The 20,301-nt window shown below is 37.4% G+C and overlaps 1 protein-coding gene across 16 annotated transcripts in view; it reads left to right on the top strand.

Annotated features, from left to right (window-relative positions):
* The window catches only part of Nav3 (neuron navigator 3), a 788,263-nt gene that overhangs the window by 712,580 nt on the left and 55,382 nt on the right, over nucleotides 1–20,301 (top strand). For all 16 annotated transcript variants that reach the window (XM_063263475.1, XM_039079115.2, XM_063263477.1 and 13 more), the window contains 4 exons: nucleotides 1,727–1,779; nucleotides 5,981–6,004; nucleotides 9,465–9,542; nucleotides 15,069–15,152. In XM_063263475.1, the coding sequence (XP_063119545.1) occupies nucleotides 1,727–1,779; nucleotides 5,981–6,004; nucleotides 9,465–9,542; nucleotides 15,069–15,152 (239 nt within the window). The remainder of the gene's footprint in view (nucleotides 1–1,726; nucleotides 1,780–5,980; nucleotides 6,005–9,464; nucleotides 9,543–15,068; nucleotides 15,153–20,301) is intronic.

Below are 20,301 nucleotides of genomic sequence, written 5' to 3'. Positions count from 1 at the left end.
TCTTGGACTAGATGGAATTCTTGCTCAATGTCAGATGAGGAAACTATGCCACAAGCTATAAAGCAATACACCCATCAAGAACAAGTGGCAGGAAGCAGACGAGAAGGGACAGGGACTCTTTTGTCCATTGTCTATCTTCCTTCTGGTACTTCAGGCTAATTCTTGTCATTTTTGTTTCACTAAAGAGCTATATAGAAATCGAAAGAATAGACCTTTTCAGAAGGTGACTGACTATACAAAAACAGAATGCTTTGCACACCTGATAAAGTAATAAATAGTATTGTCTCAAGCACTACCGGTCATTTTTCACCCCGCTTTTCACTAACCTTTATATACTAATGAACACTTTAAAAGAGACTCTCCTGGAGTTGACGAATTGGACTAGTAGATAAAAAAAAATGCTTATTTTGCAAGCATCAGGGCCTAAGTTGAACTCCCAGTACCCATGCAGAAAGCCAGCCGCTGTTGTGCCTACCTGTAAGTTTAGCATGGGGTGATAGAGACAGGAAATTTATCAAAGCTCCCTGGGCAAGCTGCCTAGTTAAAAAGGCAAACTTCACTTCAGAGGGGGACCCTTCTGGTATGAGGTGACAAAGGAAGCTGCCTGATATCCTACCCTGGTTACCAGCACACACTTAGGTGAACTCACTGAAAACACACACCACACACACACACACACACACACACACACACACACACACACACACACACCAAAAGAAAAAAGGAAAAGACTCTTTTTGCTCTCTTTCTCTCAAATTTAATTTTTGCCCTCTGGGTAGGCACTGTGGTACAGCTTCCACAGGCCTCTTTATACCTCAGAAACTCCCTCTCTTCCCTTGAACCACACAGTTGACCTCATTGGCACGTGGATGACTCTGTTACAGTTATCTTGTTTCTTTGTGCCTCTTGACTTCTTTCTGAGCACACAGGGTTGTATCTTATTTATGTATGACCCCAGGATCTTGCAAGGATGTCATGTATCGCATGTGTTCAGCTACTGTTTATTTAAGGGACAAATTATAAGCAAAAACAAGCATTATTCTATAAGAAAAAATGAAGGACTTTTCTGCAAACATAATTAAGCATAATTTCACCTACCTTTTGGGTTTAATGCATTTTAGGTTCAGATGCAATGGGAGACCTTCAATTGTGATGGCCTTGTATTTGCCATGGATCAATGACTCAGAATGAAAATTTCATCTCAACTTTTATCTAGAAGTAAAAAAAAAAGTTTTATGTTATTGAAATTTATGAAGAATTGATTCCCCACTTCAAAGAGGGTGATGATCACTTCATCACAGTAATGAGATAGCAAGTGGAATCGAGCAGTTATTCCCTTGAAAATACGCAGAGAAAAAATTCTGAACCAGGATCTTATGACAGAAAAATGATATTCAGTAAACATGATACACAAAGCCTTTTAGAGGATTTTAGATTCCCCTTCATTACATATGGGACATTTCTGCAGCTCCCAATATGTAAAAGCAGGCTGCGGGCCCTGTGCCTACTACTTCTGTCGATGACATGGTGAGCGAATGCTGCCGGTACATAAATGGGGCTTCCTGACAGTTGGGTCTCTACAACTTTTCCAGTCAGCCTCTCTTCACAACCCAGTCTTCTTCCGTGGTTAATTTATATCTCGAGCCACCTGTTCTTTATGTTTTGAGTAAAAGTCTGGGTTTACAAATCGACTTTGGTATGGTAACCATGTTGCTGTTTTCTCCAGTTCATGGCTCCTCGCTCTCCTTGGTCTCCAGCACATCCTCTCTTTACTCTACGGTGAGTACATTCTGTTTTTCTGCCTGTGACAGCAGGGATGACCAAGTAAACTGAAATGTATATGAATTTATATGGCAGCTGACTAGGAATGTAGGGCCATATAGGCTGTGGTCTACTCACATGCCTTTCCCTTGACTTCGGTGCACTCGTTATAATAAGTGAATATGTGTTGAAGCATGTCATAAAATGCGTTAGAGTGTGACAGAATATGTAAACCATGCCTATGCCCCACCCTGTGCCCAGGCTGTGTCTTGTCTTCCTCTCTCATTCACGGATAACAATTATTTTATAGCATACTCTCCAGTTATTATTTTTAAGTTTCTTGTCAGAGAAGATTGTGCCCATAGGACCTCAAAGACCTAGAAGATGTAGAAGTATTTGTTGTTTGTTTGTTTTCCCTCTAGGAAAAAAAGAATAGCTTCTGAAAGGCGTTTCCTCCTTAAAATTATCTCCCAAGAGATGGATGGCAGTGTTTCAGCTTCCCCAGTGTGAGATACAATAATTAATTTTTGCAAAAGTGAGAGTGTTTGTCCTTGAAGGCATTTCCTTCTCTTTTGAATACCCATTAGGCGATTATAGCGTAGGGAAGATTCCTTTGGTGTGTTCAGAGCAGATAATGAGTCTCATCTACCCTTAAGTTACATGTGTAGCCTTTACTTTTGTATTGAAAGGGCATGAAAAGGTCACATCCTTCGTCCTGCACTCAGCAGTTAAGCTCTAAAGACAAGCTCAATTATGTCCAGACTCCCCCTTCCACCATATTTGCATTCATTCACTGCACAAACAACAGGTTTTATTACATTTTATACATATGTATAACATACTTCAATCACCCTAAGTCCCCTCTCCCCATATCCTGCTCTCTTTGTTGCTTCCTTTCCCTACCCCCAAGCCCTGCCTACTTCTGTATATTATTTTGATGGGTCTCTTCAATTATTATTGCTACATGTATACATACATAAAAATATATAGGCTTCATAATACAGCCTCTGCTTATAAGTTAATCTCGCTTATTTCTTTCTTTGGAGATACCATTAAAGTGCAGACTTTCAGTTAAAGACACGATTATCCCTCTCTTCTTGCCTCTCTTGCTACCCTTCTGTCCATAAACCTTCTTCCTCGCAAACCTTTCTCTTTCACTTCCATGTCTATTTGTTTTGATTTGTGAGTTACAGAGTTGAGCCAGGGCTATCTGTGTGGCCATAGCTTGGAAATCTATCAGTTGAAGACTGGAGGGCTCAACAGTGCAAACAAACCAAACAGAATTTTTCTTTAGAATCTATCAGTAACCAATAGTGCAACAATAAGAGATTTGAAGCTAGGGAAAGGTAGGAATCGGGCAAGGGGGGCTGGAGAGATGGCTCAGTGGTTAAGAGCACTGAATGCTCTTCCAGAGGACCTGAGTTCAATTCCCAGCAACCACATGGTGGCTCACAACCATCTGTAATTGGATCCAATGACCTCTTCTGATGAGTCTAAAAACAGCAAACTGTCTCAAAAACTAAATCAAAACAAAAACAAACAAAAAAGTGGCCTCTTTAAAAAAAAAAAAAAAGGTAGGAATGGGAAGGCAAACGAGAGATGTCACGGTAGTTAACACTTGATACTCTTGAAGGAGACCTGGATTAATTTCCTGGAAACCACACAGAGACTTAAAACCATCTTTGATTTCAAGGTTATCTGACACCCTATTCTACCTCCATAGCAGAATCCACTTGTAGATATATCTTACACTGTGAACTGTAACAGTGATTTATAATTAACATTTACATCTTCCTGGGAATTCTAGGTTAAAGACAAATTTGCCCTCTTACTTGGTACAGTTGGTAATGACTGTATATGTCAGACAAGTTGCCCAATGTTATGCACTGTTCCTCTAAGTTCTGACTTCCTTGCCTATAGAATTTTTGCAAGTTGGAAATCGCAGGCTTGTCATTGGCCAAAGTTTGACCTCCAGAAGTTTGGCATCTGTGAGCTATTGTCTAAAAATGTAAATTTCTGAATTCTGTTTTTAGTTTGTCTGCTTGTTTTGTGTTTTTTTAAAGATAGGCATGACAGTACATGCCTTTAATTTTAGCACTCAGGAGGCAGGCAGATCTCTGTGAGTTCAAGGCTAGACTGACTTGTTGACATAGCAAATTCTGGGATAGGTACATCTCCATAGAGAGTCCTGTCTCAGGATTAATGACATAAATGAAAGTGGCAGTAAGGCAAGTCTATCTGCATTTGCAGTCATCTTTAGGTAACAACAAAAGCTTTCACAAAGGCCACAGCCTCTGCCACCTCCTCTTTTCTTCCTTACATTGAAGATGTTTGTGTTCCCGCTTGTCATGGTTATATTTCCTAATGTTTATATCCACTAAAACAATGAAGCGAAGATAGTCTATCTGTGTTATTATCACCTTTTAATATCTAGATTTTTTTAAGTTTTTATATGTATGATACTGTTTTATATTATTGATCCCTACAGTAGGAGTTTACATTGGTAAAATATGAACACTTTACCGATCACATTCTCTTGTATGTTCTGATTTTCACTGATTTCATGGGCAAAAGGCCTTCATCCTTGGGCATGTCCTTCAGAAACGGCTCAATACAAAGATAATACTAAGAAGTGATTTTTTTAATTATAACTGTAACTATAGCTGTAAATGGCTTGAGGACTACAGAAATCACATGATATTTTGCTTTTTACAAATCAAAAGGTAGGACATTTCATATTGCTAACCACCATTTCAGTATGTTGGTCTTGATTTTTAAGAGTCAACAAAAAACATCATGTAATCAAACTCTACTATGATATCACTAAACCCATTTCTAAGCTACTGGGAGAGATAAAATATTATATTTGTCTCATTGCTCCATTTTTACAGTGATAGGTCCTAATGGTAAAAAATAACCATGGAATATGAAAGCAGGCAAGTATTTAAGAAATAATAGGTCTTGAAAGCTCAGCTATGAGAAAATCCATGCCATATAGCCCATTAAAAAGTAGCCAACATCTGTATCTTGGTGTTATTTAATTATTTATTAATTAAAACGTGATGGTATGAAGATTTTGCTTCATCTAAACAAAGCAGATCTCTTTTAAAGGCCCATCAATTATTTATTGAGTTTTTTAAATAATTTTAATGTAATCTGAACCAGCTAAAAGCAGAATATAATCAAAATCAACTACATCAATAAATGCACAGAATGTTAGGTAGTCAAAGAAAATTGTTAATAAGGCTTAAACATGTTACTAACTTAATTTTTTCGCTCTCTCTCTCTCTCTCTGTGTGTGTGTTTGTGTGTGTGTGTATGAGAGAGAGAGAGAGAGAGAGAGAGAGAGAGAGAGAGAGAGAGAGAAGGGAGAAGTGTTTTTATTCCTTCTGGATGACGACGACAGGCAAAACAAATTCAGGCATTTTCTATATCAACCCATCACAAAGTGTCTCCAAAGCAGCCACAGGTGATAAGACTGTTTTCAGTCCCTTCTCTGCAAGTGGCATTGGCAGTGGGCAGAATGAGTTTGTTCAGCGACATTATACATTCTCCAGTTCTTTCCAGATTGTTGCAGCTTCCCAAAATGTAATGGTGCCCATAACTCATTTGCTGGCATTTCCTAGTTCAGCAGGAAGATGAAAAACAAAGACCTGACAGAAGTATATGTCACCCTGCCATTTTGTACAGCAATTCTCATTTCCATAAGCTACACAGCCAACATTATCTGGCTGTCTCTTTTATTACCACCTTAAAAAGAAGGATGCTGTTATTTGGTTGATGTGCCTACCAATAATTTTAATAACCGCTATGGAAAATTAAAAGACAAATTAGTAACCTCTACCTTCTATTATTAACAATAATGGCCAGATTTCCCCTGTAAACTGCACTTGTCATTTAATTTCATGGGGTCTAATATACATTTTATGTAAGATTTGTTTTGTAATGGTCTCTGTAGATCTTAAAATCTTTTATTGCCTTGTGTTTTGTTATATACTTTTAGTTTTGAATATTTGTGTCATGTTTCAATATCCATTTGATTCCTATAGTATACTGTTTTATTATAGTAGTTATACTTATAGCTAACTCTTGTATTAAATCATGAAAGTTGTAAATACATCTTAAGAGTATTTTATTCATTTCTACATATAGAATAAGTTAATGTTAGTTTCATAATTAAAATCCCTCTGCTTTATTTTATTTATTTATTTTTTTACAGGCTGAGGAGAAGGCTCATTCAGAGGTAAAAATCTGCACCATTTTAATCTGTGAAAATCAGCCTTAGTTTAGGATGAAATCAGTCTCATGGCCACTAGAGGGTGCTTGATTCACTAGCATGACTACAAGACTTGTAAAAATTCATCTGTGGCTATGGTGTTGTTTCTTATTGAATGTGGGAGGACGTCCTAACAGCAAGCTTTCCTCTCATATTTTGTCCTTGCCTTAGCTCAACAACTAGTAAGTTATCTATACTAGCTGTAATTCATTAATTCATTAAAGAATTTTGTTTAGGCATAGTGAAACCACATATGCATTTCACTGTCTTTTCCTCACTGCCAGAAAGACACTCTAGAAAAACTGGACTATAGAGTACAAAGCACAGGTCTTTTCCACACCATAGTCCCTGCCTATCTATTTGTGGCATGACTGTGATTTACTCCTTTATGTATAAGGGATGCATTTCACAAACACATACTTGATTGCAATGATTAATAAAATCAACCTCCTGCTTAGGAAATTCTTCTTTGCCATTGTTAAAAATTACAAACAAACAAACAAACAAACAGAAACATGGCATAGCCTAGCAGCGCAGGTGACTTAAATTAAGACTTTGCTCATGGAGGCAGAAGAGATGGTTCAGGAGGTAGGCGTGTGTATGCTCTTGCAGAAGAGCCAAGCACACACGTCTAAGACTCACAAACACCTGTGGCTCCAACTCACAGGGATATGACACACTCGCATGCACATACATGGACACATACACAAACACATAACTTATACATCTTAAGCTTTATTCATGGTGAAGGAACAACCCCCTTATAAATTTACGCTGTTGCAGAGAAAAGAAATGCCTTGAAAATGGCCTTGCAGAATAAATCATTCCCACGGGATTCAACTTGGAAATTTTCAGAGAAGTGGTTCTCAACCTGTGGGCCATGACCTCATTGGCAAAACCCCTATTTCTAAAAAAAAAGTATTGTACTACAAGTCACATCAATAGCAACATCACAGTTGCAAAGTAGTACTGAAATGGTTTTATGGTTTGGAGTCACCACAACTTGAGGGACTGTATGAAAGGGTCACAGCCTTAGGAAAGTTGAGAACCACTGTTTAAGAGTGAAATTTGTTCCAAAATATGAATAAAACTAGTGAGAGAGTATAGGTGACATACATTTTTCTTTTAACTGAAACTGTTTTACATCACATAGATCTGGCAAAGCTTTTAGTTTTGGTCATGAGACAGCGTCTGAGGTTTGGAAATGTAGCAGCATCTGTATGTAGTAGTTATCCAACCCCCCTTTTGTTGTTTATACTCACCAGAGTTTATAAGCTTTGAAATACGTACTGTAAATTGATTTGCAGTTTTCCAGGTTATAAGTTACAGGGATAAGACTTATATAATGAAGCTGTAAGTTGAGAAAACCCCTTTCAGTTTGTATTGGTCTAAAAGATAAAAGACGCTGTATCTTCTGGTATTAAACGACCCCAGTATCGGATGCAGTACAGATGTTCACTGGGATAGAGGTGTATTTCCATTTTAAAAAGAGAAATAACCATGAAATCGTTACTTACTGAATCTGTAGGATTCCTTCATGGGGTAGGACCCCATGTTGAACTCCCCGTCTCAGTGCTAGTTGGGACCTCATCTGGAACAAACACATGTAGGTCCTGTGCACACAGCCATAATATCTCTGGATTCATAAGTGTGTCAGTCCTGTTGGGTCTCGGAGTCACGTATCATCTCTGGCTCTGACAATCTTTCTGCTTCCTCTCCTCCTCAGATCTCTGAAACTTCAGAGGAGTTCGATAAAAACAACTATGTAGGACCAACTGCTCAAAAGCTTCTCACACTCAGCATATGTTCCAGTGTGGGTTTCTGTGTGGATTCCTATCTACTGCAGGAATCTTCTCTTATGAAGATTGAGTTGGGAACTAATGCATGAATAAAGCCATGAGAGGCCATCTTACTGCTCTCATTAATTTTCAGACTCATGGGCCTATTTGGTCACAGGTCCTTAGCCACTTTAACTGTTAGGTCTGGCTTCTGTCTAATGAACTGGTGGGACTACAGTCTAATTTTACAGAATGGTTGGTTACTCCCATAACATCTGTGCCACTGCTGCATTTGCCCATCTTTCAGGGACATCACTGTTACAGGTCACAAGATTTGCAGCCAAATAATTAATATTAATTAATTAATATTAATCAATTTTCAGCTAGATTAATTAATATTGATTATTGCTTTTCTCCTATGGCAGTACACAGAGAAATTGTATCAATGTGTACTGCCTTTGAATTAAGACACACCTCACCCCCTTTTCTCACTCCTCTCGTTATTGATCACTGTTTCTTTAAAACGATGTATGATATAGGAGGGGAAAATACATTTAATGGCCTACACCCTAAATGTCCTTTCACACTCAAAAAGCATTCAAATTGTGCAGCTCCAAGAATAAGAGAGTTGTTTTTTTAAAGGAAGCATCAATGTAGAATATTTGGCATCTGAAGGACTAGATTCTAAGCAATTTTCATATGCTTGCAACCATATTAATCAATGATTATGGTTCCTGGCATGAGACATTATTGAATGAAATGCTAAATATAACATAATATTCATGTGTCTGTGGTATTAAAGTGAAAATCCTTATTAAGAAAACCACTTCATATTTATTTTATTGTGTTTCATTTTTAGTAAATTGTGCTATGTTCTCCCTATTTTACACTTTAGAGACTTACAAAACATTTCTGCTCAGAGCTTATAGTAGGTCTCTGAATAAAGTCATTCTAGGAAGCACTAGGTAGAAATTATTTATTCTCCATTAAGTTTCCATCCCATAAAATTATTTCTTATGTGGCATGGTAATACCTGCTTATGACTCCTGCACACCAGAACCTGAGGCAAGAGAATCACGTTTGAGCACAACTTGGGTTACATGATCATATCCCATCTCAAAAAGAAATAAATGTTTTCAAGTATGGACTCATTAAGTATTCAAATCAATGTTTTGTTTACTATAAGATACACTATGCTTTTGAAAAATCTTAGAAAATGTAGAAAATGAAAATACATGTGATATGCATCTGAGATTTTCGGAAAAAACGTTAGGCAAATCATTTACATAAAAAATCAAGTACAATGCATAGATGGTGTATATGAATTTTTAAAGATTATTTTATGCTTGAGTTTTTAATTACAATAATGTTTTAAAAGGAACAGAATCCACAGAGGCAGTGAACTATTTCTGAGTCCTAGAGGTGAAACAATTATGTAGTTTTATGAGCACATTTTATTTCCCAACCTGGAAATTTTAGAAATTCAGTCCTTTCTCCATAAGTAGCACTTGAGAGCCACAATGTAACTGGCAGCCACCTCTCTTAAAGGAGTTGTTAGTGATTCGTCTGTGTTTACTATACGTAGTTTCTTGTAATAAAGCTTTCGCTTTAATGGCTCATTGAGTATATTGGACTTTTTAATTGAACAGCAAATCCATAAGCTACGGAGAGAACTGGTTGCCTCCCAGGAGAAAGTTGCTACCCTCACATCTCAGCTGTCAGCAAACGTAAGTTGCCTTTTATTGTTTGAAGATATCAGAACAAAGTTTTACCTCATTAGAGGGAATGGTCCTATCGACAAAGTTGAAGTGTCCATAGTTATGCATTGTAAGGTGCTTGAAGGGAGACTTCAGGTGAAATTGAGTATTTCTTCCCACTCATTAATAAAATATAAATCCAAACTGATCAGTAACAGCATGGTAAAACAAACAAAACAAACAAAAAGGTACAACAATGACCAACTGCATATGTTAGAAAATTACAAACTAGAATAATGACTACAAATGTTACCTCTTTTCTTGTGTCTTACTTTCGCCATTCTACATGGAGGAAATTTTCTCAAGCCCAAACGTAATAAGGGTCATCGCTATTTGACTTTGGAAGGTATAATATTCTTGTGCCCTGTCTGTTTCATCAATTCACAAAGCCTACGGGACAGTCTAAAATAAAACAACTCGACTCTAAATACGATGGCTTGGCTCCATTGCATAGGAGACGCAGCTCTCTCAGGATACGTTGGCTGCCTCCTTAGAGCAGCTTAGAAGAATCCACATTTGCTAGCACTAAGGCAACGTACACTGGTGAAAAACAAGACAGCAGAGACTACCAATTACATTAACCTTTTCCTATTGAATGCCTTTCCCTACTCTCTGGAGGATTTGGTGTAGCACAGCTATAACACAGGAGAGCGTGTGGCATTTTGCCCAGTCCTAAGGAGCAGCAGTGTGAGGACACACAGCAGAGGGCGTGGAAACCCCTGCTAGGCAGCCATATGCCCTCTGTCATCTTCCCTCACTCCCGCTGCGTGGCTCTGCACTTCTCCCTCTCTTTGCTCCTCCAAGGATGTTTCCTTTCTCCTAGACAAAGCATGACCTATCAAAAATGAGCAAGGGCAGGACCACAGTGTATGACGTAATATAAATCTGCCGGCAATAAGCTATTTCCCTCACAGTGATTTAATTTTACCTCCGTGTCCGAGTTAACATTGTGCTTTCACTCTGGGGAAATAATATTAATTTGAGATAGATGAGTTCTGTTCATAAAGCTCGTTAGGAGATGCCTAACAATTAGAGTAGTTTTTTTTTTCCTTTTAAATAACATTCTTTTTCCACTGTGGTTCGCTAAGTTTAAATATTAAAGAGATGGTTCTGAGACGATTGGAAATTTCTGCTAGATCTGTAGCGATACGGAACTGGCTAGTTTCTGGATTTGTAGGCAGAGGGCGAGGTGCTGTATGAAAGCCGCAGACACTTTGGATTGCATTTATCTGCGATGAGGAAGTCTCAGAAACCAGCTCCCCCATGGTCATCACGTTTTATTGCTGTGGGTTTGTCTGCTTTTGTGGTACTTGGGATGATTACACGAGGCAAGCATTTGATCGCCTGAGCTACATCCAGTCCTCGAGGCATTTTTATTTTTAAGGTTTGGTTTAGCTTTTTGTTGTTGTTGTTATTACTATTTTGCTCTTCAATTTCTATTTGTAAATAAAAGAAGATCTTTTTTACTAAAAGTCATATAGTCTATGACCTGAACTCCTTACCTACATTAGTCTTTACTTACTAACCTACTCAGACTGTAAGTAAACTTTGTGTTTGGTTAACTGTGAGAAATCCACAGGGAGGATTGTTCTATGAGAGTGTAGTAGTTAGTATTAGTTCACAAAGACAGGTTTTTATGAGCATTTTTCAACTCAGTAATCGTTTAAGAAAAGTTCACTTTCTCTTAGTCTGTGACCACCGTGTTAGATCCTAATGACTTCACTTGATTAACTTCATTTTTCTGTGATTTGGGTGTTCCACTTGACATTAATAAATCTTTTTCAACATGTTCTGTCACTACTGAGTGGATCAGAGTGGTAAATCAAGACGATATCAAATGGGCAGACTCTTCTCATTTGACTAGCAGAATAAAGTTCCAGTTAATGCAGCACACAGTAGGCCTTCACTCTCTTGTGAAGACTTGCTATGAAAACAGTCGATTGAGCCACAAGGGACTGTAAAGAAAGCTTATTCTGCTAGAACATCTCCGAAAAGAGCGAGGTCATTATAGCCAGTGCTCTTTCTTGGCCTTCTCGGAGTCATTATCCCTCCAGCAAATAGAAGAAAGCAAAGTGAGATTCCTGCCAGCTCTGTGCTGGCACACATGCTCACTGGAGAAGCCAGATGCCTCTGGAGCTCTCTCCCATGTACTCCTGCCAAGTAGGATGGATGCATGGGTTCCTTTTGCTCCTTATTTTCTTCTTGGGCTTGACAAGTCTTGGCCCTTAGATAATTTGGAAACATGAAGCAATGCCCACTATTGCTGACATTTTTCAAAGGCGCTCCCAAATGAGTGTGTGACGAAACAAAAGGTAATTTTGCCTTTGGGAAATAAATATTTTTAACTGAGCATTTCTTAGCTCTGATACTTTCTGAGAATGTGCTCCATTTGCTTGCTGTATTAAATGTGTTTTCATATATAATCCACCTGTTTCTTTTGCTTCACTCTCAATTTCCCTGGACGATCTGTACCTATTAGTGGTGGCAAACACTGAAGAGAAATTCTATACAGGAGCAGAGAAATGCTTTGTATTTGATTAAGAAGAGGACTAACTTCAATTGTACTTCACAAATACAAATCCTTAAATGCATAACACATTACATATATTTAGCTATGTATATATAGAGCGAACTATTAATTTCATTCTTTGTCAATATGTACAACATGATCTTTATATATAATAGCATTTCATCTTGCTGTTAACATTACAGCCATTTCCTTTGTGTGAGTCGCATTATGTAGTGTAATTCCATGAGCAGTATGCAGAGCAGATCTTCTTAACCACTAGTCAGGCATCTCTGTTTAGTGCCTGGGCAGGCTTCCTCTCACAAGACTCTGTACTAATCTCCTATTAATACATTGTACTCTATTTTAGAAAATATGCAACTGCTAAAAGCAGTTACAATCCTGTAACTTCTGCCATCACCTTGAAAATTCTATTTTTTTCTTCTAAAAGTTACAGAGTTTCCCATATAGGGTAATAAAAGTGATCACTGATGAAAAAAATCCCTCCTTTATTCCTTTGTTCCTCTCTGTCATTCTTTGTATTTAGTGAGAAATTTGTTACTTTTGACGTAACTAAGTTAATCTCATAAACTAAGCCAAGAAGATAGGAATATAAAATGATAGTTTTCTAATATAATTTTAACTTTATATTCTCCATTGAAAATAACAAGATTCAAAATGATATTTAAAGCCAATTATAAGGACTTTAATGAAAAATTAGTACAAAAGCAGATTTGCAGGGATTAGAAATTTATATTTATCTTAGCTAGGGTTTCTGTTGCTTCAGTGAACCGTGAAAACGCAAGTTGGCGAGGAAAGGGTTTAGCTGGCTTACACATTCATATTGCTGTTCTACACTGAAGGAAGTCAGAACAGCTCAAATAAGGCAGGAATCTGAGGCAGGAGCTGATGCAGAGACCATGGAGGATGCTGCTTACTGGACTGCTCCCCATGGCTTGCTCAGTCTGTTTTCTTACAGAAGTGGCACCACCCATGTGGGACTGGGCCCTTCCTCTTCGATCACTAATTAAGAAAACGTCCTACCGACCTGCTTGCATCCAGATCTTATGGAGGCATTCATTTTCTTCCTTGAGGTTCCCTCCTTTGCAAAGACTCTAGCTTATGTCAAGTTAACATACACTGGCCAACGCAATATTCTAATTTTAAATATTTTATCATTTCTTAGTGCTACAATATATAATCAATATATTTATGTAATCTATTCTTTATAACGTTTTCATATTTTAAATTCCTATTAATTTGACTAAGTAGATATCAATTATAAGATCATTTTCTTCAAATGTATACATTAAAAGGCTCCACAGTCCTTAATAATTAAACATTTGCTTTCTCTACTTTTTGAGAAGTAAAATATCACAGTGTTCAGGATTGTTTTCTAAATCAAATAGAATTCTTTTCTTCCAAAGCGTCCCCTATGTGGGGTGGGGGACAAGCTTGGATATAGGATTTAGCCCCTTGTTTAATGGGCATTGTGGGATTACTTTGAATAGACAAAATTGTAATCAATACACAGGGCCATCATGGGCAAAGAGACTGTACATTCAGAAAGAAAAATGACTTATTTCTAATGTCATATTAAAGAGAAAATGTCGTGAAGGCTATGTGATAATACTTGGGTCCTTTAAACTTGTTCAAATTAGAACACAGTCCTTAGGAATGCAGATGTAGATGTAAAAATGTATCAAGAAAGCAGCCAACATAGACGCTACCTAATGCTTAGCACAGGAAAGGAAAAATCCCGGTAACTGATCCAGACAATACAGAGTATTCACAGAGGGTTGAAGTTTGGCAGTGTTCTTCTCTCCTACTGCAGTATCAGTAAGGAGCAGCTCACTGAGGAGCCTCAGGAGTGAAGGTGCCTGTGCTAATAACCATCAGAGCCCTGATTCTTTGGGAGATTTTTGTTAGCCATTTAAGAGGAGGTATGTCACCCTTTCAGCCCCTCTACAGCAATCCTTCCTTCAGAAAAAAAAAATCAAACTTTTGCCAAAATTGACCAGATTCTCCCCAGATCTAGTTTGTTATATGTTAAGATTAGAAAATACTCAATCTTTAGGTCCCTTTAGGAGCACAACAAATAATATTCATTTGAGACGTGGACCTCAGTTGTCTCTGAAGTCACAGGCATGAATGAGACACCTCTTGATACTGAGAAGTTGTACCCCGTGCTGTTGAACACAGTAGGAAAGGGACTGGTTTGCAGCTGTCCCATCAATCATTCCTAATCATAAGTGTGATAGCTATATACTGCAGTAAGTGTCGTTCTCTAAAATTTAAAATAAAACCCACAATCCACCAAAGTGTAATGTTGAATTTGACCACATGCATTTCTGCTGACCTAGATCTTATTCCTGAAGTAGAAGTGAATCGAAAGGGGGAATGGGGGCTTTTATTACAGAGATTTGAGAGTGAAGACGACTCTTTCCCAGGCAGTTCTTTGTAAGTAGCAAAAGAGAAAAGATAATGTTCTAGCTGTCAGCAGATGTCTGACACTTGAAGGAGAAGGTCTGCACAATAGAAGAGCTAACAATATCTTCAAAGGTCATCCTGGAAGTCGAAAAATAAGGAGCATTTGTCCACTGTCTATTTCAATGACCTCCTTTTGGGCCCTTTCTTTCTAAAAACTTGGCAGCTGGGAAATTTGTTCGGTATTTTGGGTGTCAGATCGCTGCGTGATGTGCAAGTCAGAAGGTGTTGTTGTTTGCAAAATACCATCCCCTTTTGGAAGGCGAGTTCACATTAAATGTCAAAAGACTGAAACACTGAGTTTAGGAAACCAAAGTTTCAAGGTGGAAATGCAGACACGTGTTAAAGGAGCCTCTCCTCTGGGAAATAGCTGTGATGGTCACAGTCCTGGAAACGCTGAAATGGCTGAAATTAAGCACTTTATAAAATGAAGGGGCTTTTCTCTTATCCACCTGAGATTCTGACACGTTTTAACCATCTTTCTTCTATTTTTTTCCCTGCAGGCTCACCTTGTAGCAGCTTTTGAAAAGAGTTTAGGGAATATGACTGGCCGTTTACAAAGTCTAACCATGACAGCGGAACAAAAGGTATGGCCAGCCATTGCCACTGAGTCTTGCAAGGAGGTAGTTTACTTCAGAGAATACTAAATGACAACTAGGTCTTAGTGCCTTAAAAATAACATTACAGAGCATCCCTTCTGTGCTAACCTGGAAGGATGAGAATGAGGTGCCATTTTCTTTTCCAGCTTTAATTTAAAAACATAATCAGGTTGTCCACATTGGAACATAGAGACAGGGACGCACACAAATTTCTGTCTGCTTTCAGTTGCAACCCTATAAGAGTACCACATGCTAAAGGAGGCTTTATATAGGAGAATTCCAATACACTCAAATTGTTATGTAGTTAACAAGAATTGTTATTTAGGAGAATTTTTACCAATACATGGTCCTTAAGCCTAGTAGTAAACCATGGATGTAAGCTGACACACTAAGAAAGAGGCTAGAAAAGCCATTAGCACTCCAAAGCAGAGACAGCAGAATGGACCAGTTATGACAGGAGCAAGTCTATTTGTTTTTGCATGAAAAAAAATCAGTTGGCATCTGTGATGCTCCTTTTATTTGAAGCAACTTTACTTCAGTTACATCAAAACCGTAGAATCCATGCGAAGGGTTTTATAATGTGGCGTGAAGAATATGGAAAACGGAAAAGAACTTGGTTATTATGAGTGAATACATTTAAAAATGTTCTGCCATGTCCTAACAAGTCCAACTTTCTTCTCTGCTGTTACTTCAGAGTTCTTGACATCCATGTACCATTGGCAGGAACAGTCCCTGAAGTAAGTGGGGAGGCTTTAGAAAGGTTACGTTGTACAGGGTGCAGGCAGATGTCTCCGTGCTCCTCTGATTCCCAAAGAGATCTATGGGTTCTACGAAGATTTGGATGTTTACAACTTGGGCCTTTACCTATCTAGAGGTATAGGTTGTGTTTGTGTTTGTGTTTTGTAAGGTATTGCATTACCAAGTTTTATAAGAGTACAAAACTTGATTTTAGGAAATACAACAGTAACTGAGCAATTAAAAAGGAGATCACCTTAATATCCTTGTACAAATTACCAAATACAACCAGAAAACAGTCCTCTAGTTTATTCTAGGTCTTAGACTGCTGCCCATGACAATGTATGGTCCAAGTTCATCAAGGAGGGATGTCTAGAAATCTGTCAGAATTCGTAAACTGTCCTCTTCCCTTCTAATCTCTTCTGCCTTTCCCCACCCCTCTCCCATTTTTTGCCTTCTCTGCTCTCTCCTTTAATCATCTCCTTTTCTTCCTTCTATCCTTTCTCTTTTTCTTCTTTATTGTGGATTGATACATTAGTATGTATTATAGGGACCCCAGCAAACAGGATAATGAGGCCCTTTAATTAGCCAAGCAGGAAAGAATTTCTAATGACTTTGGAACCAAAACCCTTGAGCATGAATTCTGGCTATGTTTCTTTAAGAATTATCTAATCTTGAGAAAACTTAACCTCAAATTCACTGCTTTAGCCCCTAGATAACTCTACTATTCCCTTTTATCCATTCATATTTCTAAAAGTCACAACAACAACAACAACAACAACAACAATAAGAACCTTGTAGGATTACCATTAAAAATTACCAAACTATTATGATTATATCACATACATTGGGACAATCCAGAAATGTCATCTTTCTGCGCACTTCTTTCCTTTTAAAAATGTTTTAAAGGACTAGGAAGATTGTTGGGTAAGTCTTTCATCAGGCAAATAAGAGTTCTACAGTAAAGAGCTCCCAGAGTGCCGCGTGGGAGGCCAATGGGTATTAGAACCTAATTATAATCCTACTGAGGGTGGAGTCAGAAACAGGCAGTTCCAAGGATGAGCTGGCTGGGCAGACTATACCCAGGTTAATCAAGAAACCCCAAATACATAAGGAAAAGAGCAATCAGGAAAGATAGCAAGCATCAACCTCAAATTCCACCCATGCACATGCATACATAAACATACACACACAGACGTGTACGCATATGCACAGCCATGTACACCATGCACAAATTCACGTGTAAAAGTGAACATAAACTAATTCATACCTAGCTAATGTCAAATATGTTTCTGGAAAGGATTATTAGCATTCATTGTGTTATCTTGAAGACAGCAAAATCAATAGTAACAATTGATAGTCTCTGCATATTTCCTTTAACTCTTTTATATGAGTGCAAGTAAATTTTCTTATAGAATTATGTAAGATTACACAGTTCTGTTAACTTATGATATCTGAGGATAATCTATAAATACTTGAAATATAACTCCTTCATAAAAGATTTTCTCTCTCTCTCTCTCTCTATATATATATATATATATATATAACTAGTTATATATAACTAACTAAGCATAAAAATAATTCTTTTTCAGTTCTGAACTGCATGTAGACACAAACATTAGTCATTATTTATGTACCTTAAATTTGTATATGACATTTTCCTTTGAAGAGATCTATAAAATGATTTACACTATAGCACAGTTCAGCACCAGAAACTGATTTAAACTAGCAGATGGATGTGTACAACAAGATATCTGAACCCATGGTTCAGCCACAAAGGCCTAAACTGAACTGGCTTTCCAGGAAGCTGAGAGACAAAGGGAGATTTCTTGGTGGGTTTTGTTCTCTTTGTGTGACTAGAAGAGTGTAATTTAGATTGAACAGACTAACGTCTTGGCCCAGGATTTAAAGACAAATGTATTGCAAGGTTCTTAAAGTGGGGTCACAGAATAACAAAAGACAAAACACATTGTTCACTTAGACATTTTTCTAAAAGCTGAGGGCAGAACATTTAATCATTTCAAGAAAGACTTTTCTTCGGGGAACCGAGATAAAAAGGGTGTATTGCTCTCTGGTGATCCAACAGTCCTGAGCAAAAGCCTCAAGAAAGCACTGTATTTTCAATCTCAGTCCCCAGAGTTCAAAGGCACATTTGCCCATTTAGTCTTTCACTAGATTTATATTGAAGTTCTATGGGGTAAGAAGAAAAATGTATGGGTTTAAAAATAGATGAGTTATTTGTCTACCCCATCGGTATCTATAGATATAGATATCTGCTAGACTATAAACTCCAGGAAGAACAGGGATGTCTCATAAATTATAATGTTAGATTATAAATAGTATTTTTCTGAAGTTTTCATTCTCCATATATGAAATATTCATACATAGAAATGTTCATATAGACATAAGATCCACATTGATTTTCATAGCCATCATACATATACGTTTTCTTACTAATGCATACATTTTACCTGAAATTTTAATTCTTATATGTAACAGGTGATGATAAACATATAATCTGCATATACATATATATGTGTGAAAGTGAGATGGTTCAGCAGTCGAGAACACTGGTTGTTCTTCCAGAGGTCCTGAATTCAAACCCCCAGCAACCTCATGGTGCCTCATGACCAGGGATCTGATACCCTCTTCTGGCATGTAGGTGGACATGCAGACAGAGTACTCACAAATTTAAATAAATACATAAACACATAATTTTCATAAGGTTTAAAAATATATAAGTAAAACATGAGTCAGTCTTGTATCAAATTCTACTGAACCAACTCAGACTGAGAGTGAGATGATTGAAAAATAAAAATGAAAGCTTCTACATGAAGAATCAAAGACCAAGATTGATCCATGTGCTTGTTACATACTTAAGAAATAGAAAAAGTACACAGTTATTCAAATCATGTTCTAGCTTCATAGTGTGCTTTTAGAAGTCGCATGGCATTAAAAGTACATAGAGCTCTTATTTCACCAAAATAAGTGCCTCGAATAGTGTCCTAATTAGTTTTCTTGCTTCCAGATTCCAAACAACTCCAATTCTTTTGCCAAATGTTTATGTCAGAATACTGTTTTTATATACTTACAGTCCAGAAAGCAGAAAATATTTATAAAAATAACTCAGGAGGCAGAAAACTATGGCTCCAGTAGAGATGCAGCCCTAAAAAACCACAAGTATTTTCAGAGGATTTGAACTAGGCCATCTTAGCTCTTTCGGCTAGAGGGGATGAAAAAGCTTAATCCAAGGGAAATACTAGGGAATATTTCATGAGGGCAAATCACCATAAGCATCAGCACCCAAAAGAATGACGGGAGATGCCACTCAAACATTGATGGGAGGTGTCACCCAAGGCATTGATGGGAGGTGTCACCCAAGGCATTTTAAAATGCTTAATTTTCTCACAAAATATTTAATAAGGAAGGCTGTGATACAATCATTAAGATGAAAAAAATCCACAAATACATAGTTTTAGGCATGTGAAACTTTAATAGAACAATGAGATCTTATTCAAAGTTGCTATTGTAATATACCCTAATATTTAGGAATTTAAAATTCCAAAGATGGTTAAATCAGTTGCTTGTAGTAGTTGAACTCAAATCATTGGAGCATAGCTATCAAGGTATGCTAGACTAATCTTGTTAGAGGTCACTGAAGGATAGAGAAATATCTTCTAAGAATGATAGGTTTCATTTATTGACGACTACACTAAGTCTAAAGCCATTCCTACCTCTGTAAATGACAAGGATGACCATGAATTTTCATCTTGGAAATGAAGACAGTCAGTGCCAAATGTTCCAACTCAACATAGAAAACTAAAGATGCAATCTGCTTTGTCTTTACATATTTTGTGTACAGACATTTTTCCTTCTAGAAGTGTTTATAAAAATGTACATCTAAAACCTGACAATGTATCTCTTAAAGTTTTGCAGCTTAAAATGAATATGAGTCTTTAATTTTAAAAACATACAGATTTAGTGAGGCCCTTTTATCTGAGTTTAGATGCAGTAAACACTGCAGGAACTTTCAGTAAGAGAAGGTAATAGCAAGATTTCGAGAGAAATACACAGAAGGCTGGAGAGAGAAATGTTCTCAAGGGAACCACAACGGAGCAGTGTGAGATTAGCCGAGTGGCATCGAAAGGAATTAAAGACAAATTTAGTGTCAAATTAAAGGGCCTTGCTGAAAGGTTCAGTTGGTTCACAAGATTTGTTGTCAAGCTCGTAGGAGGGTTAATGGAACTTTACTAATGAGAAATTTTGAAAGAGATCAAATAGAGCTGGGAAATTAGGTTGGAAAAGAATACCAGAAGGCTAGTACAGAGGAAATACTCAGTTGCTTTGTCTTTGAAGCATTTCTACTGTAATTTTTATAACTTGTTTAGCTTGGTCAATGTAA

Source organism: Rattus norvegicus, chromosome 7 (assembly GCF_036323735.1).
Source record: "Rattus norvegicus strain BN/NHsdMcwi chromosome 7, GRCr8, whole genome shotgun sequence".
NCBI classification, from domain to species: domain Eukaryota; kingdom Metazoa; phylum Chordata; class Mammalia; order Rodentia; family Muridae; genus Rattus; species Rattus norvegicus.
This window is presented reverse-complemented; position numbering and strand designations above follow the sequence as displayed.